General features: G+C 34.6%; 1 protein-coding gene across 3 annotated transcripts in view; it reads left to right on the forward strand.

Moving 5' to 3' along the window:
* Nucleotides 1-18,341, forward strand: part of DMXL1 (Dmx like 1) — a 129,882-nt gene that overhangs the window by 41,547 nt on the left and 69,994 nt on the right. For all 3 annotated transcript variants that reach the window (XM_040241687.1, XM_040241688.1, XM_040241689.1), the window contains exons 10-21: nt 450-662; nt 1,936-2,189; nt 2,301-2,985; nt 3,076-3,197; nt 5,501-5,590; nt 5,670-5,772; nt 6,885-7,004; nt 7,290-7,511; nt 10,166-11,851; nt 13,090-13,197; nt 17,080-17,249; nt 17,769-17,866. In XM_040241687.1, coding sequence (XP_040097621.1) covers nt 450-662; nt 1,936-2,189; nt 2,301-2,985; nt 3,076-3,197; nt 5,501-5,590; nt 5,670-5,772; nt 6,885-7,004; nt 7,290-7,511; nt 10,166-11,851; nt 13,090-13,197; nt 17,080-17,249; nt 17,769-17,866 — 3,871 coding nt within the window. The remainder of the gene's footprint in view (nt 1-449; nt 663-1,935; nt 2,190-2,300; nt 2,986-3,075; nt 3,198-5,500; nt 5,591-5,669; nt 5,773-6,884; nt 7,005-7,289; nt 7,512-10,165; nt 11,852-13,089; nt 13,198-17,079; nt 17,250-17,768; nt 17,867-18,341) is intronic.

An 18,341-nucleotide genomic window follows, 5' to 3' on the forward strand; every position in this document is an offset into this window, starting at 1 on the left:
TCATGAAAAAAGTTAATATGTCAGTCTCTTAAGTAAAAGAAAGTTGTTGCTATTGAGGTAAACATATCACTGGTTCCTTTGACAACTTGATGACATTTTTAATGGTAGATCAAGTTAAAATATGTTTCTAATGAGTTTCTATATAAATTATGAACACTATTCTATTAACATGTCTACAAATTATAGATAGGTTTCTTAATGAGAACATTTTATAATTGTAGAAAAATACATAAGTGTGTATATATAAGTAAGTTATGGTATGTGACTTAGAATATGTACTTTTCTGTCCTTTACAATAAGGATATTAAATACACCATTTAAGTCTGTTTTTTCATTAGTAATAATTGTGGGAACCATTATATTGTGAGTCTTACAGATTAAATAAAATGTGTTTTATATGCTAGCATGATAGAAATTATAATTTTGATTTTTTTTCTTGTTCTTTGTAGATATTCCACTTCTTCCTTCTATTACCTCTCTGAGTCTAAGTGAAAATGAAGAGAAGAGTGGACCCTTTGTGGTACACTGGCTAAACAATAAAGAGTTGCATTTTTCTTTGTCCGTGGAAGTCTTTTTACAACAACTTAGAAAAAGTTTTGAGCAACCATCTTCTGAGACCAGTGTAGAAGATTCTAATCAGGCAGATGTAAAATCTGATGAAGGTAAAGCTTTAAGAAGGATAAAAACTATGACGTTTTGTTTAAGATAGCGAAGATTTTTATATTAGGGTAGCACCAGCTACTGTTAGGAATAACCTTCAGATTTTAGCGGCATAATACACATTTGGACTAGCTCATATAATAATCCAGTATAGACGGTTTTGTTCCAAGTGTCTTACTTCCTGATGGTAATGTAGGGATTTAGAATTCTCCATACTTACGCTTCTGTGGGCCACTAGGGTCTTGCTGCTCAGAGGACTATCTGCAGACTAGTAGCATTGGCATTATTAGGAATGCACAATCTCATGCTCCACCTGGAGCTGCTAAACAAGAATCTGCAATTTAGTGAAATTCCCAGATGAGTTGTATGTATATTAAAGTTTGAGAAGCAGTACACTTAGAGCTTAAGCTCTACATTCAATTTCTATTCATTCAGTCTCAGTCAGGTAGAGAGAAATCAAGTGTTTTTTAAATTACAAGTTTACATGTTCCCCTTAAAAAAAATTTAACAGTACCATCATGTATAAAGTTTCCATATTGTTAAATTTGATGAGCATTCTTCCAGATTTTATTTTTTTCTATGCTCATGCAAGTATATGTAAAGGTAGTTTCTTTTTAATTGTACTATGGGATTTCATTTTTAAATGAACATTGTGTTCTGTAGCTTGCTTAAATTCAGTATTCGGCACTTTTCTCGCTCATTATTTTTAACAGCTCCTGAATCAGGAGACTCAAGAGAAAACTTAAGTGTTTTCTTTGTTGATAGACATTTAAATTGATTTCAATTGTTTCTCACTATATACTGATAATGGTAAAATCACACGTCTCTTTATCTTTGTGTGAAGTTTTCTCTAAGGTGGATCTCTAGATGGGGAATTAGCATATTGCATAAGCATTTTAAAATTTCAATAACTTTTGCCAAATTGCTCCCCCCAGTACTGTTTTCCAAGTTTATGCTCCCTTTAAGTAAGTAAGTGTTAGTCGCTCAGTTGTGTCTGACTCTTTGTGCCCCCTTTACCTATTTTCCAGTCAGTATTAGTCCTTCTACTGATAATCCAGTGACTCAGCCCTTTGGGCCTTCTGATTACTGAGTTAACTCCAGTGGCGTTATATTCCTGGGGCAAAATTATTTTTAAAGGGAACCCCATTTCCTATTTATATGAAAACATGTTTTTCATTTTGAATGCATTTGTAAAGATAGATTAAGAATGCATTTCTTAATTTATAGTAGTAGCTTGATTGTATTTATATGGTTCATGAACTCTTTTCCTTATAGAGATTGATGACAGCATTGATGATCTGAAAATAAATCATGAAAAGAAGGAATTGGGTGGTGATAAACTGGTACCAAATTCAAGTTTTGTACCATTACCATCATCTGCCATTGATCATCAGATTGAAGTACTTCTGTCTGAATGGAGTAAAAATGCAGACATGCTATTCAGTATTCATCCCATGGATGGTTCTTTGCTGGTTTGGCATGTGGATTGGCTGGACGAATACCAGCCTGGTATGTTTCGTCAAGTACAGGTATTATTTTTATGATCTCTGGAGAGCTGCTTTTTGTTAAATATGGGTACTGTTTTGTAAAACCTGTTTATATAGTTTCATGTCTTCTAATGCTCACATTCTTAATTCCAGGTGTCCTTTGTTTCCAGAATTCCTGTAGCTTTCCCCACAGGTGATGCAAACTCTCTCTGTAAAAGCATAGTGATGTATGCCTGTACCAAGAATGTTGACTTGGCTATTCAGCAAGGGAAACAAAAACCTTCCAGCCTGACACGTTCCACGTCAATGCTTATCTCTTCTGGTCACAGTAAATCAACTAATAGTTTAAAATTAAGTATTTTTACCCCTAATGTTATGATGATTTCAAAGCATGCTGATGGCTCCCTGAATCAATGGCTTGTCAGTTTTGCCGAAGAATCTGCTTTTTCTACAGTTCTCAGTATTTCCCACAAATCCAGATACTGTGGTCATCGCTTTCATCTTAATGATTTAGCTTGTCACTCAGTATTACCATTATTGCTGACAACGTCACACCATAATGCATTAAGGACACCAGATGTTGATAACCAAAAGCAACCTGATGACGCTGTGAATATTGAAGAATGTCCTTTGGCACAACAGAATAAAAGCACTATTGACATGGCCTTTCAGGATCCCAATGCAGTTTACAGTGAGCTTATTCTTTGGAGAGTTGATCCAGTTGGGCCATTGTCTTTCTCTGGAGGTGTTTCTGAGCTTGCCCGGATTAATTCTCTTCACGTTTCTGCATTTTCCAATGTGGCATGGCTGCCCACTCTTATTCCCAGTTATTGTCTAGGTAAGCATTCTGATTTTTACTTAAGAACTTTAGATTTTCTGACATTGTTGCTTAAAAGTTAAATTGTAAATATTTTTAAAATACATCTAGGTGCATATTGCAACTCTCCTAGTGCGTGCTTTGTAGCAAGTGATGGGCAATATCTGAGATTATATGAAGCAGTTATTGATGCCAAGAAGCTTTTATATGAGCTTTCCAATCCTGAAATTTCTGTAAGTAAATGACTTTTGAAACTAAGAATAAAATATGATGTGTTTAAATAGTTAATTTATACTTACTGAGCAATTTCTAGGATTGTCATATAAAATTTATAATGTATTTTTAGTTATTTTTTGCACATTTACATTATAGTCTTAGTGATAGTCTTATAGTGATCCCAATCCCTTAAAAAGAAACCATGTCTTTCATTCATTCCAAAAGTAGAATCTAATGTCCAACAATATGTAGTACTTCCTTTTGTTGTTCAGCCGCAAGTCATGTCTGACTTCTTTGTAACCTCATGGGCTCTGGCCTACCAGGCTCCTCAGTGTGTGGGATTTCTAGGCAGGAATACTGGAGTGGGTTGCCATTTCCCTCTCCAGGGAATCTTCCCAACCCAGGGGTTGAACCCATGTCTCTTGCATTGGCAGGCAGATTCTTTACCGCTGAGCCACCAGGGAAGTCGCATAGTATTTCCTGGCTCAGAGATACATGGGGACTTCTGGCAGTATATTGCTGAATCATGTTGGTTCATCTGTAGGTTATTGATGAACAGGGGAAGCTGAAATAATAAGAGTGGCATTTTAATCTTAATCAAGAGAAACAAGCTTTCAGTTTGGTTATCAGTGGTCTGCCCTCATCTTTTTTTGTTGTTGTTGTTTTCCCCTAAGTTATTTTACAGAAGACAAAGTTTTTTTTTTTTTTTTTTTTTTTGTAAAGCATACAGTGTTATAGTAGCAAAATATTTCTTGAGGGTCTTCTCTTTTTCAGGAATTGTTTTTAAGTGCTGGGAATTTAGATGTGAATAAAACAGACAAAAATCTCAGCTTACATTCAGTGAAAGAATATAGAAAAAAGGTCAAAATATATTAATAAATATTTTGGAGAGAAACAGTGTTGCAGAAGTAGTAGGGAGTGCCAAGTAAAGTGCTGGTCAGGGAAAGCCTCACAGAAGTGGTACAGTTTGAGCAAAGACCTGAAGGAGAAGGAGCTACCTGTGTGGATATTTAGAGGGAAAAGTATTTCAGCAAAGCAAGTGTAAAGATCCTCAGACCAGAGCATGTTTGGTAGGTAAGGATCATCAAGGAGGCTGTTGTGGCTGGTGTAGGATAAATGAGTTAGTAATAAAAAATAAAGTTAAAAAGTTAGCCTGGCCTTTGCAGTAAAAGACCTCATTGGCCATTGTAGTTACTTTGAATTTTACTCTGAATGACATAGAAACTGGTGTAAAAAATGACAGTGATATGATCTGACTTAGGCTTTAAAATATCACTCTGTTTGCTATATAGATTAGACATGGGAAGCAGAAGTGTTATCAGAGAGACCAATTCAGGAAGCTATTACAGTAGTTTAGGAAAGAGTGAAAGGGGGTTAGAATGGTAGCAAGTGGTGTAATGATAAAGAGGATAAGAATTGGTCAAATCTGGATGTGTTTTGAACATTGACTATAAGAATTGGACTGGATATAGGGTTTGTGTGAGAAAAAGAGGATAACTCCCAAGGTTTGCCTTGAGATGTGAATAATGTGTAAATAGGTTTTGAGGTGCAGGGAGAATTCAAGAGCCTGACTTTGGAAATGTTAATTTTGAAATGCCTGTTTGACATACAAGAGATCTAGTAGGCTAGTGTCTGGAGTTTAGAGGGAGGCCTCGTCTGAAGATAGAAAATAAGTACCTGTTAGAATATAAAGTTGTGATGCTGAATGAGATCTCTGAGGGAGAGGCTATAGTTGGAAAGTAGAAATGGTAGGAAGATTGAACCCTGGGGCATTCCATTGTTAAAAGTAGGGTGAGTGTGGTGTATAAAGGAAGCCAAAATGAAGAAATTTCTAGGAGGAAGAAATAACAGATTCATATGCTGATAGATGTTCTTGAAGATTGAATTTAACCATATGACCTTGACAAGAGCAGTCAGGAGATGATGTGGCTCAAGAAATCACTGTTTATAAATAGTATATTAATTTGTTTATTTAGCTTTGTTTGTCAAAGTTAGTGCTAAAAAGCTTTGATGCTTGGAACATTTCCGTGAGATTCAAGTCAGTCTTTCATAGTTAAAAATATAAAATACTTTTTCTCCTTAACGATTACCAAATATTGCTTTTGTTTTTCTCTGCACCAACTGAGCTATATAACTCTGTTCATTCCTGTGTAATTGCCTGGTAAAATCCCAGAATGTTTATAATAAAAGAGACTTGTGAACTTATTTAGTCTCACCTGAACTTATTTATTGTCTGTTATGCCTCAAATTTTACATCATTTTTTATTAGTTTTTAAATTTAATTGTTTAATAAAGGAAATATCCATTTTTTCAAAAACAGAAATATGTTGGTGAAGTGTTTAACATCGTAAGTCAACAGTCAACAGCCAGGCCAGGATGCATTATTGCGTTAGATCCCATTACCAAACTTGTAAGTATTATTTTTCTGGCCACTTAGCGTTAATAAATAATATGTATGTCAACTTATGCTGGTATTTATTTACATTTAGCAAGGCAGAAAAACCCAACTACTTCATGTTTTTCAAGAAGACTTCATTTTGAATAATCTTGAGAAGAAAAGACTGGGAAAAGACAGAATGTTATCTGATGCAGGTAAAGAATTTTTTATGTAACGAGCTATAAAATGTACAGTATGTTAGGCAGTTAATAAAGATAAGTTGATACAATGTTTCATGTCTGAGTTTAAATTTTTCCTATGTACATTTGTGATAATATTTGTCATAAATACCAGTATCTTTTTATTCTTAACAAGGCAATAATAATGAAAAAATTAAAGGAGTTTGTCAGTTATGGTTTTTTAAAATACTGTAATTGATTAATCTATATTTAGCCATGCTACCTGGCATGCAGGATATTAGTTCCTCAACTAGGGATCAAACCCAGGCCCTTGGCAGTTAGAGTGCAGAGTCCTAACCACAGGATAGCCAGGGAACTCACATCAATTATGTTTTTAAAAAAAGTATCATAGACATGTTCCTTATCATTAATGTGTGAGTGCTCTTTGCATGGGAGGGGTCCTGCCCTAATAATCTGAATGATATTGGCACCTGACCCTTTAAAAATCTACAATTTAAAGCATTAGCTACAAACTTATTTATATAGGCGGTTTTAATTAATACTTTTTTATAATTAAGCAGTTTTAAAAATGATATTAAATTCATCCTCCCAGTATTAGCTGTTATTTTAAATAAAGAAAATCAGGAAAATAAAGCTAAAATATCTTGGTTATTAGTTTTGATTACAGAGCCAAACCAAACTCAAAAATAACTACTTACCAAGGAACTGTACAGTGTGTACCTATTGCTCTAAAGGTCAATTATCAAGACTCAAATAATAATAACTGCATTCTGTATTTGTTTCAGGTTATTTTTATTTTCTTGTACATCATTTCTTTACCCTTTTTCCATTTATTTTCCTCCTTTAAGAAGTACCTTTTTGAATTCTACACTTTTATGTTGAATGTCTAATTTCTTACCACTGCTCTCTTAGTCTTCTATCATTTTCCCTGAGAATTTTGAACTTTGCAAAAATGCTTGTAGTGCTTTTGTAACCTTTAAATACAATGATGGAAAGATGCTGAAAATGAGAGAGATGGATGTAAAGGGTTATTTATATCAACAGAATGTTCTTTATTTTTCATTTTTCATATTAAAATGTTAATAGCTGTCTATGTTAATAGTGAAATATATCATTAATACCAACAGGCAGCTCACCTAATGGATTTTCTGAAAAATTCTACCTAATTGTAATAGAGTGCACCCAAGACAACCGTTCATTGTTACACATGTGGAATTTACATTTAAAGTCCATTCCTGTCTCATTGGGTGAGTTTTTTTTTTTTTTTTTTTTTCTGTTAGTAGACTTAAATTAACAAAGTATGTATAGATAGATTGGTGGATATTTTTTAAGCTGTTTTTATTGACAGGATAATTGTAGTTTATTCTCTTAATTAAGGAAAAAACAATTTCTCAGTTTTCTTGTCATAAAGAAACATAGGAATATTTACATTTTTATCTTTTATAAGGCAGTTTTGGATTATAAAATTTAGCAATTTTAATGTTTATAGGGGTTCCCTCCCAGTGTTTTGGTTCTTTTTTTATGTTTTATAGATGAAAAAGTAGATACAAAAATATCTGAAGCAGCTTGGCAGCCAGAAGAACATTATTCTTCTTCTCCAGAGAAGATCCTATCCCCCTTTTCACAGAAGTATCAGGCTTGCAGAGCAAATCTCCAGAGTACCAGCAAGTTGACTCTGTCTTCAGAAATGGTTTATAGCCAAGAGTTGCATTTGCCAGAAGGAGTTGAGATAATAAGTGTTAAGCCATCAGCAGGTGTGTAAACTTTGTAAAAAAGAGACTGATACATTTGGCAGTGCATGAAGGTTTACTATGTATTTAAAAATAGGTGCAACTCCCATTTTTTAAATTCACACAGGAGCAGAAATGGAAAGAATACCTTTCAATATCCTAAATTAAAAATTTCAGTTTCTCATTATGATTACTGGCATTTGTCAGCCAGAACTGTCTTAAATATTGATTTCCAAGACAAGTTTTTATTATCCTTTTGTAAAGACGAAGTGAAAGTTTCCAGGGCAGACTTAATAATGGAGTTGCACCTATTTGCCAACTGATAATATTGGTAATGGTGGCCAGGAGCTCTGTGCTGTGAAGGACTGTTAAGTGTGCAGTTCCTGATAAATATTTATCATCCTCATCCTTAGGACAGTGGCCCTCAAAATGTGGTCCCCAGACCAGCAGCATCAGCATTGTTTGGGAAGTTGTAAGAAGTAAAAATTCTTGGGTCATACCCTAGACTTACTGAATCATAAACTCTGGGGTGGGACCCAGCAGTCTTATTTTGACAAACCTTCCAGGTCATTCCAGTGTACAGAATTTCAAGGTATCAAGGGTATCATGAAAACCAAGACAAAAATCCATCTTTTTAATCACCTAGTTCTTTCATTTTCATAGTCACAGTGTGGATTTTTGGTCTTCTTTACTTATCACTTTTGACTAGTTCCTTCGAATGCTCTTCAGTTTGCCATGTAATCAAGCACTTAATCTTTTGTAATTGGTGAAGTTAGCAGGAATATTACAGTGTCATGATAAATTTTTTTAAACATTCTGAGATTTTTTTTTGGTATATTTTAATAAAAGAGGAATCAGTGCAAGGAAAGTTAAAGTTTGAAAAAAAGTGACTTCTGTATTGATGAAATTTTAAGAGCTGTTATCCTTAGCCATTGGAGAAGGCAATGGCAACCCACTCCAGTAATCTTGCCTGGAAAATCCCATGGACGGAGGAGCCTGGTAGGCTGCAGTCCGTGGGGTTACTAGGAGTTGGACATGACTGAGCGACTTCACTTTCACTTTTCACTTTCATGCATTGGAGAAGGAAATGGCAACCCACTCCAGTGTTCTTGCCTGGAGAATCCAAGGGATAGGGGAACCTGGTGGGCTGCTGTCTGTGGGGTCGCACAGAATCGGACACAACTGAAGTGCCTTAGCAGCAGCAGCAGCATCCTTAGCCAAAAAAGTATACTCTTCACTGCTCAATTCAAAAAAATTTTTATAGCAAATGTAAGAGAAACTGAAGATGTTTCTAAAAATAATCTTTGGTGCAAGTTGAGTTTAGATGAAAAAAGTCCTAGGGCAGGAGAAGAAATTTCTTTTGTTTGACAAAAGCAGTAGCATATGATAAAAGCTTTTTTCCCTAGTCTTAACAATTTCTTTTTAAACTGAGACTTTTGGGAAGGGATGGCTTCCCTGGTAGCTCAGCGGTAAAGAATCCACCTGCAGTGCAGGAAATGCAGGTTAGATCTCTGGGTTGGGAAGATCTCCTGGAGAAGGAAACAGCATTCCAGGATTCTTGCCTAGGAAATCCAATGGACAGAGGAGCCTGGTAGGCTACAATCCATGGGGTTGCAAAAGTCATACACACTTAGCAGTGACTAAATAACCACTAAACTCTTTATTATCTGTTTAGCTTAGAGAAACTATTGAACAATGTTAATTGTGTCCTTTTGCAGTACTGCTAAGTCCTTGAGGACTTTAAAAAAACTTACTAACAGTATGTTGAAATATGCTTTTAAAATACGATAGATGTTCTGTGTAACATCTATATTGTGATTAGTAATTTATATTTAATAGTTTAGGATAGGGCTTGACAGACTATGGGTCACCTACTTGTTTCATAAATAAGTCTGGAACATAGCCACACCTGTTTGTCTACTTATGTGTATGGCTGCTTTGGTTCTACAATGGCAGAGTTGAGTAGTTACAACAGAGACTCTGTGGCTAGCAGAGCCTAATTATTACTTTTTGGCCCTTTAAGAAAAGTTTGCCAATGCCTGATTTAGGTAAATTGAATATTTAATTACATTAAACCCAAGGAAACATATGTCCCATCTGAGAATCTTCTCAGCATCATTTCCTTGAAATACAGCTTCAATCATGGAAGGCCCTTTTAGTACTTAAATAATTGTAAGCCATTCACACAGTTATATTTAAAAATATTACAGAGAAGTAGCCAGTGAATATTGATGAATTTTTTAAATGTATTGATATCTTTAAAATTAGATTTATAATAATATATAATGGTAGCAAAGAGATGTGAACAGAATGCTGGATTGAAAACCAGGACTAGGATTTAGGTTTTCTAATTCTGCTTTAATCTGGCTATTTTGTTTAGGCATAAGATACACATTTAGTCAGAGAGTCCTTAGCTGTAAATTATCTGAGTTCTTTTTTGGCTCAAGGTTTTGCTAATAATGTCATTTTTATATACCATTTTGATGTCATTAAAAGCTGCTTACTGATCTTGTTGATCCTTAAGCTAAATATTGGCTGTCATGTTGTTAATGCTAGTTCATGCAAAAGACTAAAACCTTTAGTACAAGAGGAGAGACGTATTTACCAAATTTGACATTTTATTAGTGGATTATTTTGACATCATTTGACATTTTGTTAATGGGTTATTTTTATTTTAGGACATCTGAGTTCTTCTTCCATATATCCCATATGCAGTGCACCTTATTTATTGGCAACTTCATGCTCAGATGAGAAAGTAAGATTCTGGAGATGTAGAGTAATGGCTGGAGAATCTGCCACATCAAAGAATGGAAAAACAGATCTTACATACATTTGGGAAGAATGGCCATTACTTATTGAAGATGGACTACAGAGCAATAGCAGTATAACCGTACCTGGTAGGCCTATAGAAGTCAGCTGTGCACACACAAATCGTTTAGCAGTAGCATATAAGCAGCCTATGTCTAATAGTAGATCTTCTCAGGACTTTGTGATGCATGTAAGTATTTTTGAATGTGAGTCCACAGGAGGTTCATGTTGGGTCCTTGAGCAGACAATTCATTTAGATGAGTTAAATACAGTGTTGGATTCTGGCATTAGTATTGATAGCAATTTAGTGGCCTATAATAAACAAGAGATCTATTTATCTAGTAAAGAAAGTGTCACATCAAACACAAAGCATTTAGTTCACTTAGATTGGATGTCTAGAGAAGATGGTTCTCATATTCTGACTGTAGGAATTGGATCAAAACTTTTTATGTATGGACCTCTGTCTGGCAAAGTACAAGAACAGGCTGGTAAGGAAAGCCTGGCGTTTCCTCTCTGGGAAAGTACTAAAGTTGTGCCCCTTTCTCAGTTTGTACTGTTACGAAGTGTGGACTTGGTTTCTTCTGTAGAAGGCTCTCCACCTTTTCCTGTTTCTTTATCTTGGGTCCGAGATGGCATCCTGGTGGTAGGAATGGATTGTGAAATGCATGTGTATTCCCAGTGGCAGCCATCTTCTACACAAGAACCTGTTACAACAGATTCATATAATGGGAGCACTCCATCTATAACGAGTTTAATAAAACAGAGTAACTCATCAAGTTCTGGATTACATCCTCCAAAGAAAACTCTGACTCGATCCATGACTAGTCTTGCACAGAAGATCTGTGGGAAGAAAACTGCGTTTGATCCTTCTGTGGATATGGAAGATTCGGGTCTTTTTGAAGCAGCTCATGTTCTTTCCCCAACTTTACCTCAGTACCATCCTTTGCAACTTTTGGAACTCATGGATCTTGGCAAAGTTCGGAGAGCAAAGGCCATCTTGTCACATCTTGTCAAGTGCATTGCTGGGGAAGTTGTGGCTCTGAATGAAGCTGAATCTAATCATGAGCGCCGCCTTAGGTCTCTCACCATCAGTGCTAGTGGAAGTACTACTAGAGACCCCCAGGCATTCAACAAAAGTGAAAATACAGACTACACAGAAATCGATTCCGTCCCTCCACTTCCTTTATATGCCTTACTTGCAGCAGATGATGATAGCTATTACTCATCCTTAGAGAGATCTAGTAATCAGAGTACCTTAAATAACTCAAACCAGTTGTCAAAAGAAAATTATGATGAGCTTTTTCAGATGCCAGTTTTAGTGACTGATCGTCATGTGTTAGAGACAGATGAAGAAAATACAGAGCCTGTGGTTATTGACCTTTCACAATACAGTCCAACTTACTTTGGTCCTGAGCATGCTCAGGTTCTTTCTGGCCACTTGCTTCATTCTAGTTTACCAGGACTCAGCCGGATGGAGCAGATGTCTTTGATGGCTTTAGCGGATACAATTGCAACTACCAGCACTGATATTGGAGAAAGCAGAGACCGAAGCCAAGGTAAAACTAAATTGGGTACAGGATTAGAGGAAAAACTGATGATAATATTTTTACTTATTTTTTCACAGAAAATAATCCTAAATAATTTTTGTAAAAATGATAGCCATAAAGGTTTGTTATGTTATCATTGTTGCCTTCACAGTAGTTTTAACTTGAATATATGTTCTTTATCCCATAAGTTACAGTACTCTGAGAGAGTGCACAGAGGTTCATTATGCCAATTCATTTTTACCTGTCTACTTAATAACAAAAATCCTGTCCATTTTACCTGTCTACTTAATAACAAAAATCCAATCTGATCCATTACTTTTGAGTTTAGTGAAAGTTAACATTCTTAATAAATATCTTAGATACCCCAAAATAAAAAGTGTTTTATTTCTCACATCATGGCAATTCACTATTAATTTTGGTTTTTGAATATTGAGGTTTAAAAAATTACCATTAATGTATACTCCTTCCTAGAATAATAAACAAACCTACTAAAATTAGGTCTTTCCCTCACTCAACATTTTTTATTTTTAATTTCTTGAGTTATGAATAAAATTTATAAAATTTCCATCAGATTTCAAGTAAGATCTGAAATTAACAGCCTAGCCTTAAGTACTAGATATAGGTCAGTAGGATGCACCCTTTGGACTTTGCTTGAAAGGAGAATGTGGGGTAATTTTAAGAAAAAAGAATAACAATAATAAAAATTAAAATGTTAAGAAAGTTGGTTGTGAATTACAATATTAAATATTACTAGTAGATATTATTTCTTGATCTGACTATATTACAACTGTTTGTTTTTCTTCATGTAAAAATCAGGTCCCACTACCATGTCGCCATTTCTTCTAGTGTTGACAGTTACTGGATGGGGCATATGACTTGGATCAATATGGAAAATATTGTACCAAGTACCACAGAGGTTAAACTTCTTTAAAATTCCTTCAGATTTTAATTTAAATATTCATGTCAGAGGAGATTATATTATTAAAAAAAATCAGAGATCCTGAGTCAATTTGTTCTCTTTATTAGTTTTTAAATTATTAAACTGTACAGCTTTTCCTGTAATGTATAATTGTATAGAAAAAAAGAAAGATAATATTTAGATTGACAGCTTTTGTCAGTTTCACAATGTTTTACCCTGAGTTTGGTGCTGTGACATGCCCTGCTTGCCAGAATTATCACCACTTACTTGTATTTTGCTCTTGAAATGGGTTTTTATAGGTAAAAATACTTTTTTTTCTGTTTCATAGGTGGAGAAACTCTTGATGAATGTGGCTTAAAATTTCTTCTGGCTGTTCGACTTCATACTTTTCTTACAACTTCTCTTCCAGCTTATCGAGCTCAACTCCTTCGCCAAGGTGATTTGGTAGTAATCTAGTAAAAGGAAGTAAGCCAAGTGGAAGAGAGGTTTAAGAACATTTAAGTTTTGTTTGCCTGGATATGATCATGACAAATTTGATATATCCTGAATTTCCTTAATTTGTGTTAAAAACATTGGCTTTCACCTCATCTTCTTTGCTTTAAAATTCTGAAATTTATTTCGTAGGTAGAGTTAGTGAAGAAATGGATTTTGGATAATTGAATATTACTTCAAATGCATTATACATTATAGGCCAATTAGTATTGTTTCATTCTCTTTAATTTCTTTAAATATTCTTTATTCTCTTTGATTGACATCCATCTAAATTCATTTCCCCCTCAAATTTGAGTATAATTTGAATAGAGAAATAATATATACTCAATTTTAATTGTTTTACAAAGAGTACAGAACATAGAAAATAAAAATCTTTCCACTCCCAAAACTGCTATTAACATTAATATGTATTTCAGATATTAGTTTAATAACATTTCAAATACTTTTATATTATTAGTCAGGACTCCAAAGTAACAGAAATACTTTACTTAAATCTAAGGTAACTTAAACAAAACAAGGTATTTATTGACTAAGTACCCCCAGGTTTAAGAAATAGAGCCAGCTTCTCAGATTGTTGGATCTAAAAGTTTAAACAATGGTGTTGGAACTCTACAGCTTAACCTTTGCTCATTGGTCTCTGTCTCTTTTTTCTCTACTTCCTCCTCCCTTTCATTTTGCATTTAGTCTTAGAAAAGAGAAGCTAAAATTCTAAGTCAGATATTTATTTATTTATGAAAAATTATTAAACTTGGTTGAGAGATACGAGGGAATCTAAAAATAATTTAGAACAACAGTCCATTCACAGCATAAATGTTTATTTCTTTTTTATTTACAGTTCTTTATTGCCAAAGACTTGGGTATTGTGGGCAATTTAGATTCCTTGTCATTGTATATTACATTAAAAATTTGAGTTCATGTTTGTATAAGTCAAAGCCAAATCTTATAATTAATCATTTACTTCATTCATTAATGCTAAACAAAATGTAATTTGAAGAGACAAAATAGAAACTGAATGATTAACACCACATGTGTGAGCCAGTAGATCAAGAGACTTGCTGATGTAAATAATACTTTATAAATATAAAAGTATCTTATTAATGTGGTGATAAAAGTTATTATGTGCTAGGTGCTATCCCAAATGCTTCAACTATATTATTTCTTTTATTTATTTATTTATTTTTTACAATTTTATTTTTTATATAGTTTTTTATTTTACTTTACAATACTGTATTGGTTTTGCCATACATCAACATGAATCCGCCACGGGTATACACGTGTTCCCAATCCTGAACCCCCCTCCTACCTCCCTCCCCATACCATCTCTCTGGGTCATCCCAGTGCACCAGCCCCAAGCATCCCGTATCTTGCATCGAACCTAGACTGGCGATTCGTTTCTTATATGATATTATACATGTTTCAATGCCATTCTCCCAAATCATCCCACCCTCTCCCTCTCCCACAGAGTCCAAAAGACTGTTCTATACACCTGTGTCTCTTTTGCTGTCTCGCATACAGGGTTATCATTACCATCTTTCTAAATTCCATATAAATGTGTTAGTATACTGTATTGGTGTTTTTCTTTCTGGCTTACTTCACTCTGTATAATCGGCTCCAGTTTTCATCCACCTCATTAGAACTGATTCAAATGTATTCTTTTTAATGGCTGAGTAATACTCCATTGTGTATATGTACCACTGCTTTCTTATCCATTCATCTGCTGATGGACATCTAGGTTGCTTCCATGTCCTGGCTATTATAAACAGTGCTGCGATGAACACTGGGGTACACGTGTCTCTTTCAATTCTGGTTTCCTTGCTGTGTATGCCCAGCAGTGGGATTGCTGGGTCATATGGCAGTTCTATTTCCAGTTTTTAAAGGAATCTGCACACTGTTCTCCATAGTGGCTGTACTAGTTTACATTCCCACCAACAGTGTAAGAGGGTTCCCTTTTCTCCACACCCTCTCCAGCACTTATTGCTTGTAGACTTTTGGATCGCAGCCATTCTGACTAGTGTGAAATGGTACCTCATTGTGGTTTTGATTTGCATTTCTCTGATAATGACTGATGTTGAGCATCTTTTCATGTGTTTTTTAGCCATCTATATGTCTTCTTTGGAGAAATGTTTATTTAGTTCTTTGGCCCATTTTTGATTGGGTCATTTGTTTTTCTGGAATTGAGCTGCATGAGTTGCTTGTATATTTTTGAGATTAGTTGTTTGTCAGTTGCTTCATTTGCCATTATTTTCTCCCATTCCGAAGGCTGTCTTTTCACCTTGCTTATAGTTTCCTTTATTGTGCAGAAACTTTTAATTTTAATTAGATCCCATTTGTTTATTTTTGCTTTTATTTCCAGTATTCTGGGAGGTGGGTCATAGAGGATCCTGCTGTGATTTATGTTGGAGAGTGTTTTGCCTATGTTCTCCTCATGGAGTTTTATAGTTTCTGGGCTTACATTTAGATCTTTAATCCATTTTGAGTTTATTTTTGCGTATGATGTTAGAAAGTGTTCTAGTTTCATTCTTTTAGAAGTGGTTGACCAGTTTTCCCAGCACCACTTGTTAAAGAGATTGCCTTTAATCTGTTGTATATTCTTGCCTCCTTTGTCGAAGATGAGGTGTCTGTAGGTGTGTGGATTTATCTCTGGGCTTTCTATTTTGTTCCATTGATCTATATTTCTGTCTTTCTGCCAGTACCATACTGTCTTGATGACTGTGGCTTTGTAGTAGAGCCTGAAGAAGCAGGTTGATTCCTCCAGTTCCATTCTTCTTTCTCAAGATTGCTTTGGCTATTCGAGGTTTTTTGTATTTCCATACAAATTGTGAAATTATTTGTTCTATCTCTGAGAAAAATACCGCTGGTAGCTTGATAGGGATTGCATTGAATCTGTAGATTGCTTTGGGTAGTATACTCATTTTCACTATATTGATTCTTCCGATCCATGAACATGGTATATTTCTCTATCTATTAGTGTCCTCTTTGATTTCTTTCACCATTGTTTTATAGTTTTCTATATATAGGTCTTTAGTTTCTTCAGGTAGATATATTCCTAAGTATTTTATTCTTTTCGTTGCAATGGTGAATGGAATTGTTTCCTTAATTTCTTTTTCTACTTTCTCATTATTAGTGTATAGGAATGCAAGGGATTTCCATGTGTTGATTTTATATCCTGCAGCTTTACTATATTCATTGATTAGCTCTAGTAATTTTCTGGTGGAGTCTTTAGGGTTTTCTATGTAGAGGATCATGTCATCTGCAAACTTTAATCCTCACAAAATGTAATGAGGTAGGTGCCACAGTTATTCACATCTTGTAAATAAGGAAATTGAGGAATCAAGAGACTAAGTGACTTACCCATAGTTATATAGTTAGTTAGGATGGAGCTGGGATTTAATTTATGCATTTTTGACTCCAAAGTTTTTGCAGTCTTAAGTTCTGTTCACCATCTCTACTGTCTCTATGCTTTTTTAATTCCATGGAATTAAATCCACACAACACATATTGACGAAAGGAGATCAAACATACTAGAGAATAGAAAGACTCAGCACAGTGGCATTTGTCTGTAAGCATTTTTTATCTTTAAAAAAAAAAATTTTAATTATAGACACTATATGCTCATTGTAGAAAATATTGATGTGATCAAGTTATTTGGAGGAGCAAGATAAAAAACCAACACATATTCCCTCCAACCTCAAACATTTAATAATTATAACTCTGTAAGTCTTACATATAAACTTTTAGGTGTTTCTGTTGCAAATATGAGCATTCGTTTCTGATCTTAATTATACAGTCATATTTCTTATAAACATTATTTCTGATATTTCTTCAGGACTCTCTACTAGTCATTTTGCCTGGGCATTTCATTCAGTTGCAGAAGAAGAACTACTGAACATGTTGCCAGTGATGCAGAAAGACGATCCTACATGGTCTGAACTTAGAGCTATGGGTGTGGGGTGGTGGGTCCGGAATACCCGCATCTTACGCAAGTGCATAGAAAAGGTGAGTGTTTTATTTTGGTGTAGAAGTAATAGGTATTGCATGTTTATTGAAATGGTATTCCATATTTACTCTCCTGGTACTCTTTAAGCAGTAAAATCCTTTTAAGTAGTCTTTATATTTCAGGATAGCATGTTAATATAATTTAAAAAAATTTATATTCTAATTCTTAAATTGCTAGTTGATATATTTATTTCGTAGTATATATCTGTCTTTTACAAATAGTATATATGCACATTTAGGGAAATAAAGCAGTACTCAAGAGCTTGTCATGAAAAGCTTAGTCCTATTTCCACCTCTTTGTGACCTTGACTACTTTTGTAATTATAAATAAATAAATTTACATATACATGTGTTCATTCACATATTTTTTAATTTATTGAACATTTAAGTAGAGAATGTATGGCAGTTTATATATAAAGGAAAGTATTTGTTTACTTGAAAACTATTTCTGTGAAATTTTGACCAATACTTTATTATCATTATTATTATTATTTTTTGACCAATACTTTCTAATTACAGGTAGCCAAAGCAGCCTTTTATAAAAAGAATGATCCTTTAGATGCTGCCATTTTTTACCTAGCAATGAAAAAGAAAGCTGTGATTTGGGGATTATATAGGTACGTGAGAAAACTGCTTCAAAATGAAAAACTTTCCATAAAGAGTATGAAGTAAAGATTTATTGTGCTTGTTAGTGTGGTTCATGTAGATTGTTGGTTATTTTTGTATTTAGCAGACTTCATGTGAAAGAAGCCCAGGTGTCTACTGGAGCAAAAGAATGTTGATGAGGTCACATTCAGTTTTTTTTAGGTTTATCAGTCCAGAAAAACATCTTTTTGCTTATTTTAATAATGTCTTATGATGCTCTGGTAGGACAAAGAACTAAACTGGAAACTTCTATCTAGAACGGGGAAGAAGATGAATGGGTGGAGCTTTGAAAATGCATCTGCCCTCTGCCCTGTCAGGATGAGCTCTTGGACCAGACTTAACCTTCCAAACCACTCTTTTCCTAAGGGCCCTGACGCCATTCTTGAACTGGGGTCATTTAGAATTTTTCTCATTCACTTGTCCTCAGCTAGGCTTGGTGAATGTGAT

Source organism: Oryx dammah, unplaced genomic scaffold (genome assembly GCF_014754425.2).
Source record: "Oryx dammah isolate SB20612 unplaced genomic scaffold, SCBI_Odam_1.1 HiC_scaffold_5, whole genome shotgun sequence".
Lineage (NCBI taxonomy): Eukaryota > Metazoa > Chordata > Mammalia > Artiodactyla > Bovidae > Oryx > Oryx dammah.